Source organism: Musa acuminata, chromosome BXJ3-7, assembly GCF_036884655.1.
Source record: "Musa acuminata AAA Group cultivar baxijiao chromosome BXJ3-7, Cavendish_Baxijiao_AAA, whole genome shotgun sequence".
In the NCBI taxonomy this organism is placed as follows: Eukaryota; Viridiplantae; Streptophyta; class Magnoliopsida; order Zingiberales; family Musaceae; genus Musa; species Musa acuminata.
The window spans coordinates 38093275-38106367 of NC_088355.1; the positions used below are offsets into that span (position 1 = coordinate 38093275).

Here is a 13093-nt window from a genome sequence, read left to right on the forward strand (position 1 = left end):
GAATCGTAACCAAAGGCACAAAAAACGGAGTCACCGCTGCAATCAAAGTACAGAGGCGATCACATATCTACCACACAAACAACACAAGTGTCCCCCCACCTCCAAATCAAAGACTAAAGAGTCTTTAAAGTAGCAGTACAAAACAACAACCCACATCTACTCTACATCCAAAGAGAACAGATGGACACAGCTTGCCTAGGGCTAGAAGTTCCTCGGATGCTCAAAGCTCAGAGGTTGCTGATACAATGGTGCCTGCACAAGACGGAAACCAATAATTAAGATTCTTCATCGGTCAAGGATCACCGGAAACAGGGTGTCGCATCGGCATACCTGAAACTTAGCCTGCCTGAAGTGTTCGTAGGAGTATGCATACATCATGGCAGGGTTGGGCCACTGCATGCAGAAAGCATCCTTTGTGTTCTGGTCGTATCCGAAAGCAAAATATGGGTTCACCGATGGGTTAGCTAGGTTCCTTGACATGGGGCTGAATGAGGAAACATCTGCCTCGTACTGTACGAAAGGAGGCTGAAGAATATTGCATGCTTGCAGACCAAAATTCTGGTACGCTGCGGGTCCTCTAACGTACCTGCAGAAGTTTGAGCAAGTTACTTGGTATGACAGATCACGTGGATACAAAAGAGCCTGGAATAGAATGAGATGACCTGTACCTTTCATAACTCCGATCATAATCTGGATCAGTGCGGTCCTTCTCCATATCTCGGAAAATGGCAACCCTAGATGCACTATCTTTGCTATGGGTCTTTTCGATCTCCTCTAGTGCATATTCCTGCTCATCCATACTGGAAGGCAAGCTTCTCCTGTCAATTGAATCAGCAGACGATGATCCATACCCCTCCAAATTGCTAGAGCCACTAAATATACGGGCACGTGCTCTATCATATTCCTCCTTGCGCTCTTCCACAGATCTCACTGCGCCTTTTTTGAGTCCCAGCTCGACATCATCACTCAGGCAACCTTTCATTGGCCTTGGACGAATGGCAATCTTAAATTGTTCAGCAATTTCCTTTTCATTTTGTTTTGGAGGAACTTCTGATAAACAGATAGCTGGATATTTGCTATTAGGTGTTTTCCTGGCTATCACCCTGCTGCCTAGACCATCTACCGAGTTGTCGAGTGACATGGTATGAAGCCCATAGTGCTGAGCAACACGATGTGCAGCACACCTTAGATAGGAAGTCGGTAAATGCTGAAATTCAAATTGATGTTGATCAGGATTCTGCATGAACCTCTGGATGGCCAACTCCATTCGCAGAACTGAAGTTTAAAGACAAAGTAGATACATAATGAGTATAAAGTTCATAGAAGAAAAAAAAATATGTAAAGGAGTTTATAAACTTCCACTTCCTTCAACCTACTAAATTTGTTTTCAACCAAATAGCAAGTGTGGTAAACAGTAAAAAGTTATGATAAAAACAAGCACGAGGATGTGTTGCAATCAACTATCAAAAGTTCAACTATGCCAGCGGATGAAATACCAGAGAAGTTGTCTTGATTAAAAACCAACATATGTACTTGGACCCTTTCCACATTAAAAATATGTTAAGCAACCAAAGAAGTAAAAAACCAAAAAATAACCATATTTTATTAGCCAAGTAACCCATAATAGAAAATGTATGCAATTTTGAAGTGCATACAACTCGAGATTTAGCTACAAATAGACAACTTAAGGTTGATGCTGGCTCAATTAAAATGACAAGTCGGATATCCAAAATTGACATATCGTGCACCTCACGATATGTGCATTTAAGAGTCTCTTTGGAAATATCCTAAACACCTAAACAATTTATCTTCATTTTATCCACAGTTAAAACTCTCCCAAATACACAAAGTGAAAACATTTACTAATCTTTCTCTTCTATTAAGATATACAATTTCCTAATCATGGAACATACAAAAGTGTTCTGTAATCCTTTTTGATCTAAAGAGAGAACAACAATCACAGGAATGCCACTCTCCACTTTATCCAACTCATTTCGTTCCATGATGATATCTTCTTCAATGTGTTGTCAACGATAGACCCAAATTCAATAAAATTCAATGATAGATCCAAATTCTAAAAAGATTTTGCAACTAGGAAATTTTGATCTGTCTATTCAGCTGTAACTTTAGGTTTTCCCTTGGTGTTGCTAAAGTTGGATTAGTATAATTAGATTCTTTGACATATTTTCCCTTGGTGTTGCACTATATTGGTTCTCATCAACTAAAACAAGATCACTAGCAAGTAGTAAATATCATGGGTTCTCATAATGAATATAAAGTTGAACTTTATGTTCGTAGTCATAAGTCTTGCTTAGAACCCTTGGTTTCCAAAAATTTGACCAGAATACATCCTATAATGGCTCTCATCAAGCAGAAAAAGAATATCATTAGCAAAATCCTGTGATACATTTTCTACCACCTGGCAATTCATCATGGATTGTACCTACAATGTGTAGCACCAAGAAGGGAAAGGGGGGTCGTCTTAGTCAAATATGACAAGTGGCTATTCTTGATCCTCTTTGTCCATAGGCCAAGAAACACTGAATAAAGATGAACTAACCTGGATTGGACAAAGCTTAATGTAGAAAACATGCTTGGGCCACACAAATCAAAATGTTAATAAGGTATCATGGAGATCCCTTATGCATATGAGATAAGTCAATTGAGTTGCCCATGGATCGCCCAAACCAAGGGGGTCATAGGTGACAATTCCTTGTTGGCACACCAATATATGGGATATCAGTGTTGGTAACTCACTAGCATGATATGTGCTGAGCCAATGGATTCAGTATGATACATTCTACAAGATGTCATGTTATGAACTCTTTATTCTAAAAAGAAAGTCCAACTGCTAGCAGTGATGGACTGCCAAACGAATCAACGTGATCTACCAGCAGTTTGGCCAAAGACATTTTAGAAATACACAAGAGATCAAACTTTTCATCATATGATAAACTCTTCATTTCAATTATGACAACAGATCTACCAGCAGTTTGGCCATCAGTACTGTTTTCCATGGAAATCAATTTGGCAATTCCCAATCACAAGATTGGGTAGGCAATTCTCGAACATTTTGTTCATCAAATTCAAGTTAAATGTATCACAATTAGAGATCGCAGCGACTATCTTATGATGGTATTCTTTGGAATCGAAGGAATCATCAGCAAAGATGGGCGTTTCCATCTCAAGGAACGAAGGAACTATTAACCCACAACAGATCTCTTCATCAACAGTCAATCAATCCAAACCATGTCAAATTCATTTGCCCACGCTTCATCTACCATACTAGATCCAGATCAAATCAGAATTCACACGACGAATTAACACGCAAGAATTCCCACAAAGAGAACTATGTTCTTCACAATCCAACAATAAACCCTAAAACTACAATCCAACAAAAGTAGCCACACGAACCGAAGTTACAGCAACGGCCGAATCAAATCGGAAAGAATCCAAACCCTAAGCAAGAAATCCATTGACAATACATCAGAATTCGAGTGAAGAACGCGTACCGGTGAGCCGATGGCGAGGATTCTCGAGAGCATCAACGAGGAAGGAGTCCACCTGGGCGAGAAACCCCTCCCTCTCGTTCTGCGCGTCCGCCGCCGGAGGATCCATAGATAAGAATTATAAGAGGGAGAAAAAGAAGGGGAGAAGGACGACAGACAACTTCCCCTTAGCTTCTCTCCCCGCCTCCGCCGTTGCAGCGAAAACAGAGTAAGGGCGAAGGAAACGAGGGAAAGGAGGGGAGAGCTTTTGTGTCATCTCGATAGAAGGATCCCGACCGTACATCGGTCGTCGGACAAGTTGACCGACGCGGGTTCTTGAACGCGACGCGATCCGGATCCAGGGATGGATTTTGATAAGTCCCCGCTGTCCAAAGTGTGGACGCAACTCCTCGATATCTTCCCCGTAGATCCTACCATCGAGATCCGTGGTGGCCGTTAGATTTGTGCCAGATCTTGTCCGGTTTAGATTGTGGCGGCGCGATCAGGATCCAACGATGGATTTGTATGATGTGATCTTCGCCGTCCACAGAGTTATGTAACCGCTCAAATCATCCCCACCATCTACTCGGTTGTGAAGACTGGATGGAGCCGTAGGAAGGAGACGAAGAGTTAGATTTAACCAAAGATCTAGTTCAGTTTAGCTTGTACCGGGCGCGATGAGGACCCAGGGATGGATTTGTATGATCTAATCTCGGCCGTCAACAATGTTGGCGCATCCCCTCGTATCTTTAATGCGGGTCCCACCATCGAACTCGGTGGCGGAGGATCAAACGGTAGCATGCCTACACACTCTCGCGGCCTGCAACGTGACAAGAATTACTTACAACAATAACATCTTTAAGAGTTGCAGTATGAAATTTACAGGAATCGACGCTAACCTCATCCACTCGCCGGTTTCCTTTGCATGCCTTTCCGCTGGCTTGTACAGGCGATCAAGGCTATACAGCACCATTCCCTATACGCATCGAGCATCCTCCTCCTGTTTACCAATAAAAATGGCATAAACTACATGACCCATTTTTCTTTGGTAAATAATATGAGGTTACCAAGTGAAATATCAGCTATGATTTCAACAGCGAAAAAACTAAAGAATTTTATGTTATTCATGAACGTTGTCATGCATACCCAACAGGTGCGCTACTCAGTTGCGTCAATAGCTCGTGTGTAACTTGCAAAGGAATAATGAAAAGAATCTCTAGCAGTCATGTTTCAGCAACACAAATGGTTCATATTTACAAGGAATAATAATTTCTATGTAGCTGTTGAACTGCATTTAAAATCATAGTCTTGAGAGAAGCTTGTATGATCTTGGGAGTAATATAGGTGTGGACAGGATTGGACCCATATGGATCCATCAGTTGCTGCAACTAAGGTTTGCGGAGATTGTATTCTCCTACTTATAAACCAGTTGTTAGTGACTAAAAGAGGACGAGAAGCATCGGATCTCAACCTAACAACAACCTAAAAACGCTAAGAAGAAACAATCTCATGTCCCAACAGAAAGTAAACTGAATTTTCAGCAATCTAAAGAACCTGAAAGATTAGTCCAGCTTTACCTCTCCTTGATCCTTGCAAGTCTAGAACTGCACAAGTCTCTTATCAACTTCGACAACAAGAATCCTTCTTTGCCTGCGTGCAATACTCCCTCTGCCTTCAGCACTCTTATCCTAATATTGTCCACTTACAGTAATTAAAATTCAAGTGGGCTAACAACAGACAACAATGTCATTCACTATTAGGTAAGCTTTATAAGAATAATAAAATTCCATCAAGTGAAAACTGTACTAAGCACATTTGAAAAGCACAAAAAGTAATTCATAGACGTAGATTTCACAAAGCCTACCAAGGTTCTTAACATACTAAGCATAAACAACGACGACAACAACAAAGCCATATGTCCCAACAATCTAGGACCGACTATATGGATCTTTTGCCGTTATTGAGATCTCTAAGAAGTCATATGTTAAGCGTTGGAAAATATAACAATGAAGAGGATGAATAACACTATGGAAACCAACTATAAATAACAAACACAAGATCAAGAACACTATAAGAAATGAATCTAGGCTTGAAACATGTATAAATACTTTCCTAAAAACGATATTTGCACCATCTTCTCAATAAGATTGCTATGTGTTTGATGCATTTAGTGGCTATGGCAAGTCTTTAGAAAATCTGTATTAAGCAAATAATAAAAAATTTTCGAAGAGAAATTAGAGAATGTCTAATTCAATTACTTGGAGTGTTATTTTTGAAGTAAATAAAGAAGAAGAATAAAAAAGAGATTGTTTTTTATAATTTACTCTCAAATACATATTTATATATATTTTCACAAAAGAGACAATCATTGGTAAATAACTACCAAAATAATTATAAAAGAAACTACCTTTTCAAATATCCAATAACTACAAAAGAAACTACATTTTTTATATATACTAATATTTGAATAATTTATAATATTAAGTTTAGAATAATTCAATCTTTATTTATAATTTCTATTAAATCATTTTAAATCTTCCTCTATCTCTTCTTGTATTGCTAACATTAATTATTTCATATCTTCTAACTATAGTATTTGGATGTCTCCTTAGCACATGCCCGTATCATCTTTTGACTACATACAAACCTTTCTTTTTCTCCATATATTTTTTCATTAATTTTCTTAATAAATAAATAGCTTCTATGATTGATCTTCCAAGCATCAAATCAAATTGATTTTCAAAGATATTAAGTCTTATCCTAATTTTTATAACTCTTTTCCAAAAGTTAATAGTAAAACTTATGATTTTAATTTTCTATAATTTAAATAATTTTGAATGTCACCCTTATTTTTATAAATTGACACTAAAAAACTATTTCATTTGCCAAACATATTAAGATTCCCATTGCATATAAAGAAATTTGCAAAACATATAAAGATCTAGCAACCAAGGTTTGCAATTTCGTACCATACCGGAGTATTAAGCTCAACTCAATACGGTACGAGTATACCAAGCAGTACGTTATGACGTACCGTTCGGTATATAAATATATAATTAAAAAAGTTAAATAAAAAAGGATGGCGAGACGACAACACCTCATTTCTTCTGCGGCATGGGGAGAAGAAACGTCGCCTCGATGACGTTCGGTTTCTTCTCCCCGCGAAGCCTCGATGAGCACGGATGAGAAGTCGTCGATGACACCGAGGCCTCGTCGCCTCAGACGAGGAGGAGGCGACGTCTCATCTGTGGCATCCGGTGAGGGAGGGCGGCAACAGATCGAGATCGTCGAGGGAGAGTGATGTCGGATCTCCAGGTTCTCCCTCTTCTTCTCTCTTCTTCCTTCTCCCTCGGCTAATACCACCTGGTTGCAGGCGACGATGGTCTAAATCGACCGTCACCGATCGATTTCAGGTGGTAACGGGGCAGAAACAGCCCCAATCGACGGTACCGCCCGGTAGCGGGCAGTCCGCGTACCGATCTGCTAGAGGACCAGTACGTACCATCCGATACAGGTGGTATCATTCGAAATTAAAATCCTTGCTAGCAGCATTAGATACCCACCAGCATCACCCACACTCGGACCAACATAAGCAAAACAAGAGAAAGAAAAAAGGCTGGTAGAGCAACAAGAATAGAAAATTTGATTTCATTTGTCTTGAGAATCTGATCCAGTTCAAGCATTGCTCTATATAGAAAGTTTTCCTTTAGTGCAGTCACAACATCACAAGATAATGTATAATTGATTAGAACATCCAGATGAAATCATTCAACTTACGTCTCAAGATCCAGCTTCAGCTTTCGAATGCAACATGAGATAAATGCTGGAAGGGAGATCCATTCATTCCAATTCTGCTTAACATTTCACAAGTCCCATCGATAAAGGCCTGTGGTCCTCTTTCAAAGATCATGAAATAAATCTTCTGAGCATTTGTTCCCTAAAATTAGAAGAAACATCAATAAGAACAAGGGTAAACATCTCAAGATTATTTTTGAAGTGACTCTTTATCTTCTAGCATTATAAAGCAAGTGATACTAAATTAGCAATGAAATAGACACACAACAATCACCTCAGCCCAAGATTGCCAAAAGTGCAAACTTTTCTGAACTTTATGCAAATTACATAATATACACTCCATGATATCTTCTAACATAAAGGATGCCCTTGATGCTCTGGCTGTGATTTGCAATATGGAGTTACAAATTGGTTAGCCTAAAAAAACAGTTTCTGACTGTTTCATACAGTATTGTGAATAAATCAGAATATTAACTTAAATAAAGCGCATCATAAAATTAAAACAGCACAACAAAAAACATGAAGAGCATTATTATCTCAACAAATTAATTTGTTCTTTTGGGACCTCATTTTCTAAATATTCGATAAGTATGGTCAAATCATAAAGTCTAAAATCCACTGATTCTGAAACAGGTTAATATTAGATGAAATCATAGAGCCAAATATCTGAAATTAAACATAGCATAGAGAACGATAGTAGAGTGGTAGAAGAAATAGTAATATTTCATATCATTTTACCATCGATTCAGACATGTAATAAAAGGAACAGGTAAAAGACAATTACTTCAAGTATATCCGCACATGGTAAAACATGTTAGAAATAGTAGAGGAAGAGACCGGAAAAAGTAAAGGATTCGGTCCTCGAAGGAGCTACCAATTGGCCAATTGAATGAGTGACAAGCATGATCTGGCTAACAAATTTCCAAGTACTACAATGCATTCCCAATTTAATTTCCAGAATATATCATCCATTAAACATCAAAGATCAAAACCAAAAAGATATTGGTGGCTTCGGCCCAACCAGCTTCATGCTCAACTCTTAAAACCCACCCCTACCTCATATTCCCTTTATCAGAGCAAAGCACAAACACATGGAGGGTGGCACAAAACATGAATAATTTTGTAACCCTAGATTGCTCTACCACCCAAGAAAATTCTTTCAAGCAAAAATGACCGATTCTTGATATGAAATTGAATCTCGATACAATTTCTTCATATCAGATCGGTTAAGTCAATTCCGATACCAGTTCTTGCAACCACTACAAACATGCCGCCGACATGAAGTAAAATCTTGATACGATTTCTTCGCATCCTGAAACCGCTGCACGCCATACCATCGATGGCCAAAAGAGAACTCAAAGAGGGGATCACGGAAACCCGCAACGAAGGCGCTAGGCTGCACCAAATTCACAAGAACAAAACCGGATAGCACGAATCATGAACAACATCTTGATGTGGAATCAAGAAAATCCGTTCGACACCAAAACTCCACCGGTCGCAACGCATCATCAAGAAAAAACGACAAACGAAATGGAATCTCGATACAATCTCGAGGTCTCGAAATCGCAAGACGGTTAGGAAAGGACCACAGAGAGGATATCGCGAAGGGCTCACGAGGAAGACTCGGAGGGGGAAACCACCTGCCTTCGACCGCCGTCCGGGAAAGGTAAGAGGTTGTCTTTTAGAGGACAATACATTAAGGATTGACTGTGAGATACAAACTGTTGTATGTAATTGGGATCGTCATTGTCTCACCACTGTTTATATTGATCAGGCAGGAGAAATAGAAGAAGAGACTAGCCATAATCTAATCTTAATCTAATGAATGCAGAAGGAAAGTTTAGGACTAGTCAGTCTGATTTGGTCTTAACATGAAGGCATAGGGATATCTATAGCAAGATAAGTCGTACCGAAATATATCGCTCGATACGCCCTGATGTACCGCCCAATACACCGGTACCGTATCGTACCGAGCCCGGGTCGAAACATCGGTACATTACGGTACAGCGAACCTTGATCTATAGATCTCTCCGGACAACCTCGAGATGGTTTCGCATCACTCCGAGGTGTTCGAGATGATCTCGATGTGGATTTCATCTCACTCCAAGGATGGGGTATGATGTTTTTCTCAAATGGTTTATGCACAAAGATCAACGTCGGGAGGGGTTTCCTAATCTGATACCTCTAATGTTTAATACTGCCATGGTGATGATATGGTTAATGATTATTTAACATCTCGAGTATTCTTCCATTATATTCGATAAGAATACAGTAAAATTGGGTCTGTGTCTTAAGTTAAAAGTCATCCAATTCATTTTAGGTTTCAGATAGTTCTATTGTCATGACCTGTGTGTAAACCATACTTGCTTATAAACATGTATGACAGGATATTAAACTCTTATTCCAACATGTTATTAAGTGTTGATGACAGACAGCTGTGGTCACTTACTGCCATAGATTTGCCACTTCATCAACCTTTTGATTTTTTGTCTTTATTTCTTCGTTAATTTCTTCAGAAGGTAAACAGTTTTGTTTGTTTATCTTTTCTGGCATACAGCTTAGTTAATTTGCAGACAAATTCTCCAATCATTGTATTTTATTTTAGTTTCCAAAATGTCTTTCTATCAGCTGCATTATTGATTCCATACAAAGGATTTAAAGGTTGGACCCAAAAAAAAAAAAAAATCATTATGTTGGAGTTTTTATTGTTAGCAGTGTTGTGGAGAAGTGTAACTGCAGCTAAAAATCCATATATTTGATTCAATAATCCTCCACGTAATAAGATATTCTTCGACCATTTCAGGCATCTTATGATATGAAGAGAAAAAAAAAGTGTTAAGAAAAAATATTATTGACGTCTTAGTCGGTCCGACATAGTCTGGACTCATATGCATAGGACTATCTAAGGTGTCTCTAAAGTAGAAACCCTAATCTCTCGAGGCATCATCTTCACGAAGATCAAAGTCATCAGAGATTTTTTGATCTAAATCACCTTATGTTTAAGTTAGTAACATGAGATTTGATTCAGTAATACTCCATATAGTAGGATATTCTTTAAGCATTTCAGGCATCTTATGATATGAAGAAAAAAAGAAGATGATGTGCTAGGAAAAAATAGTATTCATGTCTTAGTTAATCCGATATAGTCTAGACTCATATGCATAGGATTATCCGAGGTGTCTCTAAAGTGGGAACCCCAAGCTCCTGAGGCATCACTTTTACAAAGATTAAGGTCGCGAGAGGTTTCTCTACCTAATCCATCGGATGCTTAAGTTAGTAACATGAGATTTGATTCAGTAATACTCCATACAGTACGATATTCTTTAAGTATTTTAGGCATTGTATGATATGAAGAAAAAAAGAAAATGATGTGTTAGGAACCCCAACATAGTTTGAACCCATATGTATAGGAGTATTTGAGGTGGGAACCCCAAGCTTCCGAGATAACATTTTCATGAAGATCAAGGTCTTAAGAAGTTTTTCGATCTAATCCGTCCAACTTAGTAACCTAAGATATGTCAATTAAAAAAAAAAGTTTATGATTGTCATTCTTGTCGTTGAAAAGAAAGTTTGTTATTATCTTTCTTATTATAAATGAGGAGTAAAAAATTTATAATTATCTTTTTCATTGTAAACGAGAAAGTTTTTTCTTCATTATTGTTGGACAGTAACGGTGATATATTAGATGATTAGTTGACTTTGTATTCCTGAACGTTACAATTACCTTTCTCATTGTAAATGAGAAAGTTTTATCTTCTCTTGCTTCAGTATCAGCTGGTAAATAAAGAGGGAAAAAGTCGCTTATTAGTTATTGTATTTTAGTCTTGATAGCAATAAGCTCTGGTGATCATCTTATGCGGCGGCTGCTTTTTGTTGTTGTGCAATTTATGTGGGTCGAAATGCTTCTGCAGGACGTGAGCAAATATTGTCGGTGATGATCTGCCTAAGGGTGTGCTTTCATACTTCATTTTCTAGTTTGCTGATGTTGCACTTCAGGTGTTTGATATTAATACATTTGGCTTATGATGTTTTACCTATAGCTCAAGTCTAAAGTTTCATGGAAGTTCATCTTAGATATAACTGGAAAGATAATCTTGGACTTGTAAGATTATTTTTGTAGCAATTTTATTGTGTAGGAAGCACACTAGACACTTATTGTGTTTATGCAAGTGATGGCTACATTACATGTCTTTGATCATATGAATATAATTACTATGAAATTCTTTATTTTCATAAATCCACCACTGGGACTGACCACAGCATCTCTTGGGCTGGTTTTGGATGAGTTCATTTAATATAATAATACTCAGTGCATCATAGTTCCATGTTAATAATTTATGAAAATGGTTCAGCCCAGTAGCCATATTTGATTCTTCCCAAACCTATCTTTGGCTTTAGTCTCTTTAGCTACCAAGCAATAGAGAAAGCAAAAAGTCATTGTATATATTCATTTTCCACGGGATATATTGCTCTTCAATTCTTTTACACTACTTAAATTGATAGAATTATTCCATTTTATTAGGGAAAATATTGATGAAATCTCCTATGTATAGATTGGATGAGGTGTTCTTGAGATGGTCGCTCTAGGACTATCCGAGTTATTTACGTAGAGATCAAAGGGTAGGGAGAGGATTTCCCGACTCGATCCCTTTGATAATCAAATTTAGTATTTCAAAATGGTCAATATGGTGAAAAATTAAAATCTAATATCCATTAGTATTTCAAAATAACCTTTTATGCATGTTAGACGTGGAGACAAATATTTTATGAAATATTTCTAGAGAAGATAGCTTAAAATTATCTTTTTTGGTCTTATGTCCGTGTAGGCACAAGAGGAGGTAGCCAATAATCATCGTCTCATATTTACGTCCACATGGGAAAACAAAAACAAGATTTGCATCCACATTGTTGTTGATGAGATACTCGAGGAGGGCACCTCATACGCTACTATTCGATCAGTATGTATTCAACCATCTATAGTACATGCATCACCTAAGCTTTTTGGGTACCCAATCTCTTCGCAAAAGCTCTTTTGGACCTCTAACGCAAGCTCTTCCACACTCAGTTGGCATTCGAGTCCAATCTGCAAACAACAAGAACAAGAGATCGAGGAAGTATAAGGAATCAGAATTCTCTTCCACTACAAGTCTCATGATCGAGGAGCAAAAAGATGATGATCGGTTTCTGGAAGGAGAGAAAGATGATGATTGGTTGCAGGGTGCAAAACCTTGATGACGAAGGAGTAGAGCACGGTGTCTTCCATGCTGCTGATGTTGAGGTGGAGGATTTCGAACGCCTGCCTCTCGAGGACGGTGATGATCTTGACCACCTGACCCGGGATGCGCTTGGAGAGCGTCCTCAGAAGCACGTTGGAGCCGGAAAGCTTGGCCTCGACATCCGCGACGGGGGAGTTGCAGCAGGCGCCGAGCTCCTTGACCGTGTCGGGGCTGCTGGACGTCGGTGATGATGTCAGCTGGAGAAGCGGCCGTGGGCTCGGAGTTGGGCTGGGGCTCAAGCTCTTACGCTTCTTCTTGGCCTCCAGGGAGTGCAGGACCTGCTGCAGCTCCTTGATGAACTCTATGGCTCCTCCGATGATGGATGCTTGGTCTCCCTTATGGCACATCACAGAGATCAACCAACCAACCAACCAACCAACCGGTGATCGCACATCAAGAAACATGGAGAGGAGCGAGCGAGGAGGTGGTCTTCTTACCCTCTTGATGTAGAAGGAAGGGGTGAGGGTGCGCAGGACCTTGAGATGCTCGTTCATCTGCCTTCTCCTGTTCCTTTCGACGGCGATGTGGGACATG

At 39.0% G+C, this 13093-nt stretch overlaps 2 protein-coding genes across 2 annotated transcripts; both read right to left on the reverse strand.

The window, feature by feature from the left end:
- Window positions 1-37: 37 nt before the first annotated feature.
- Window positions 38-7650, reverse strand: LOC135642362 (uncharacterized). The gene is made up of 8 exons (XM_065158463.1): window positions 7558-7650; window positions 7266-7425; window positions 5066-5176; window positions 4388-4488; window positions 3513-4308; window positions 669-1275; window positions 331-586; window positions 38-252 (listed from the first exon to the last, which is right to left on the reverse strand). The coding sequence occupies exons 5-8, from the start codon at window positions 3616-3618 to the stop codon at window positions 202-204; spliced, it is 1020 nt and encodes a 339-aa protein (XP_065014535.1). The 5' UTR covers window positions 3619-4308; window positions 4388-4488; window positions 5066-5176; window positions 7266-7425; window positions 7558-7650; the 3' UTR covers window positions 38-201.
- A 4585-nt stretch (window positions 7651-12235) lies between these two features.
- Window positions 12236-13093, reverse strand: LOC103992970 (transcription factor MUTE-like). Its single transcript, XM_009412901.3, has 3 exons — window positions 12997-13093; window positions 12511-12894; window positions 12236-12366 (listed from the first exon to the last, which is right to left on the reverse strand). The coding sequence occupies exons 1-3, from the start codon at window positions 13090-13092 to the stop codon at window positions 12250-12252; spliced, it is 597 nt and encodes a 198-aa protein (XP_009411176.2). The 5' UTR covers window position 13093; the 3' UTR covers window positions 12236-12249.

Coding starts and splice junctions, on each gene's coding strand:
- LOC103992970 (XM_009412901.3), bottom strand. CDS start 13,092: ATGTCCCACATCGCCGTCGAAAGGAACAGGAGAAGGCAGATGAACGAG. Junction 12,895..12,996: donor CTTCCTTCTACATCAAGAGG/GTAAGAAGACCA, acceptor ATGTGCCATAAG/GGAGACCAAGCATCCATCAT. Junction 12,367..12,510: donor TCTACTCCTTCGTCATCAAG/GTTTTGCACCCT, acceptor TGTTGTTTGCAG/ATTGGACTCGAATGCCAACT.
- LOC135642362 (XM_065158463.1), bottom strand. CDS start 3,618: ATGGATCCTCCGGCGGCGGACGCGCAGAACGAGAGGGAGGGGTTTCTC. Junction 1,276..3,512: donor TCCTCGCCATCGGCTCACCG/GTACGCGTTCTT, acceptor TTTAAACTTCAG/TTCTGCGAATGGAGTTGGCC. Junction 253..330: donor TCAGGCAGGCTAAGTTTCAG/GTATGCCGATGC, acceptor CGTCTTGTGCAG/GCACCATTGTATCAGCAACC.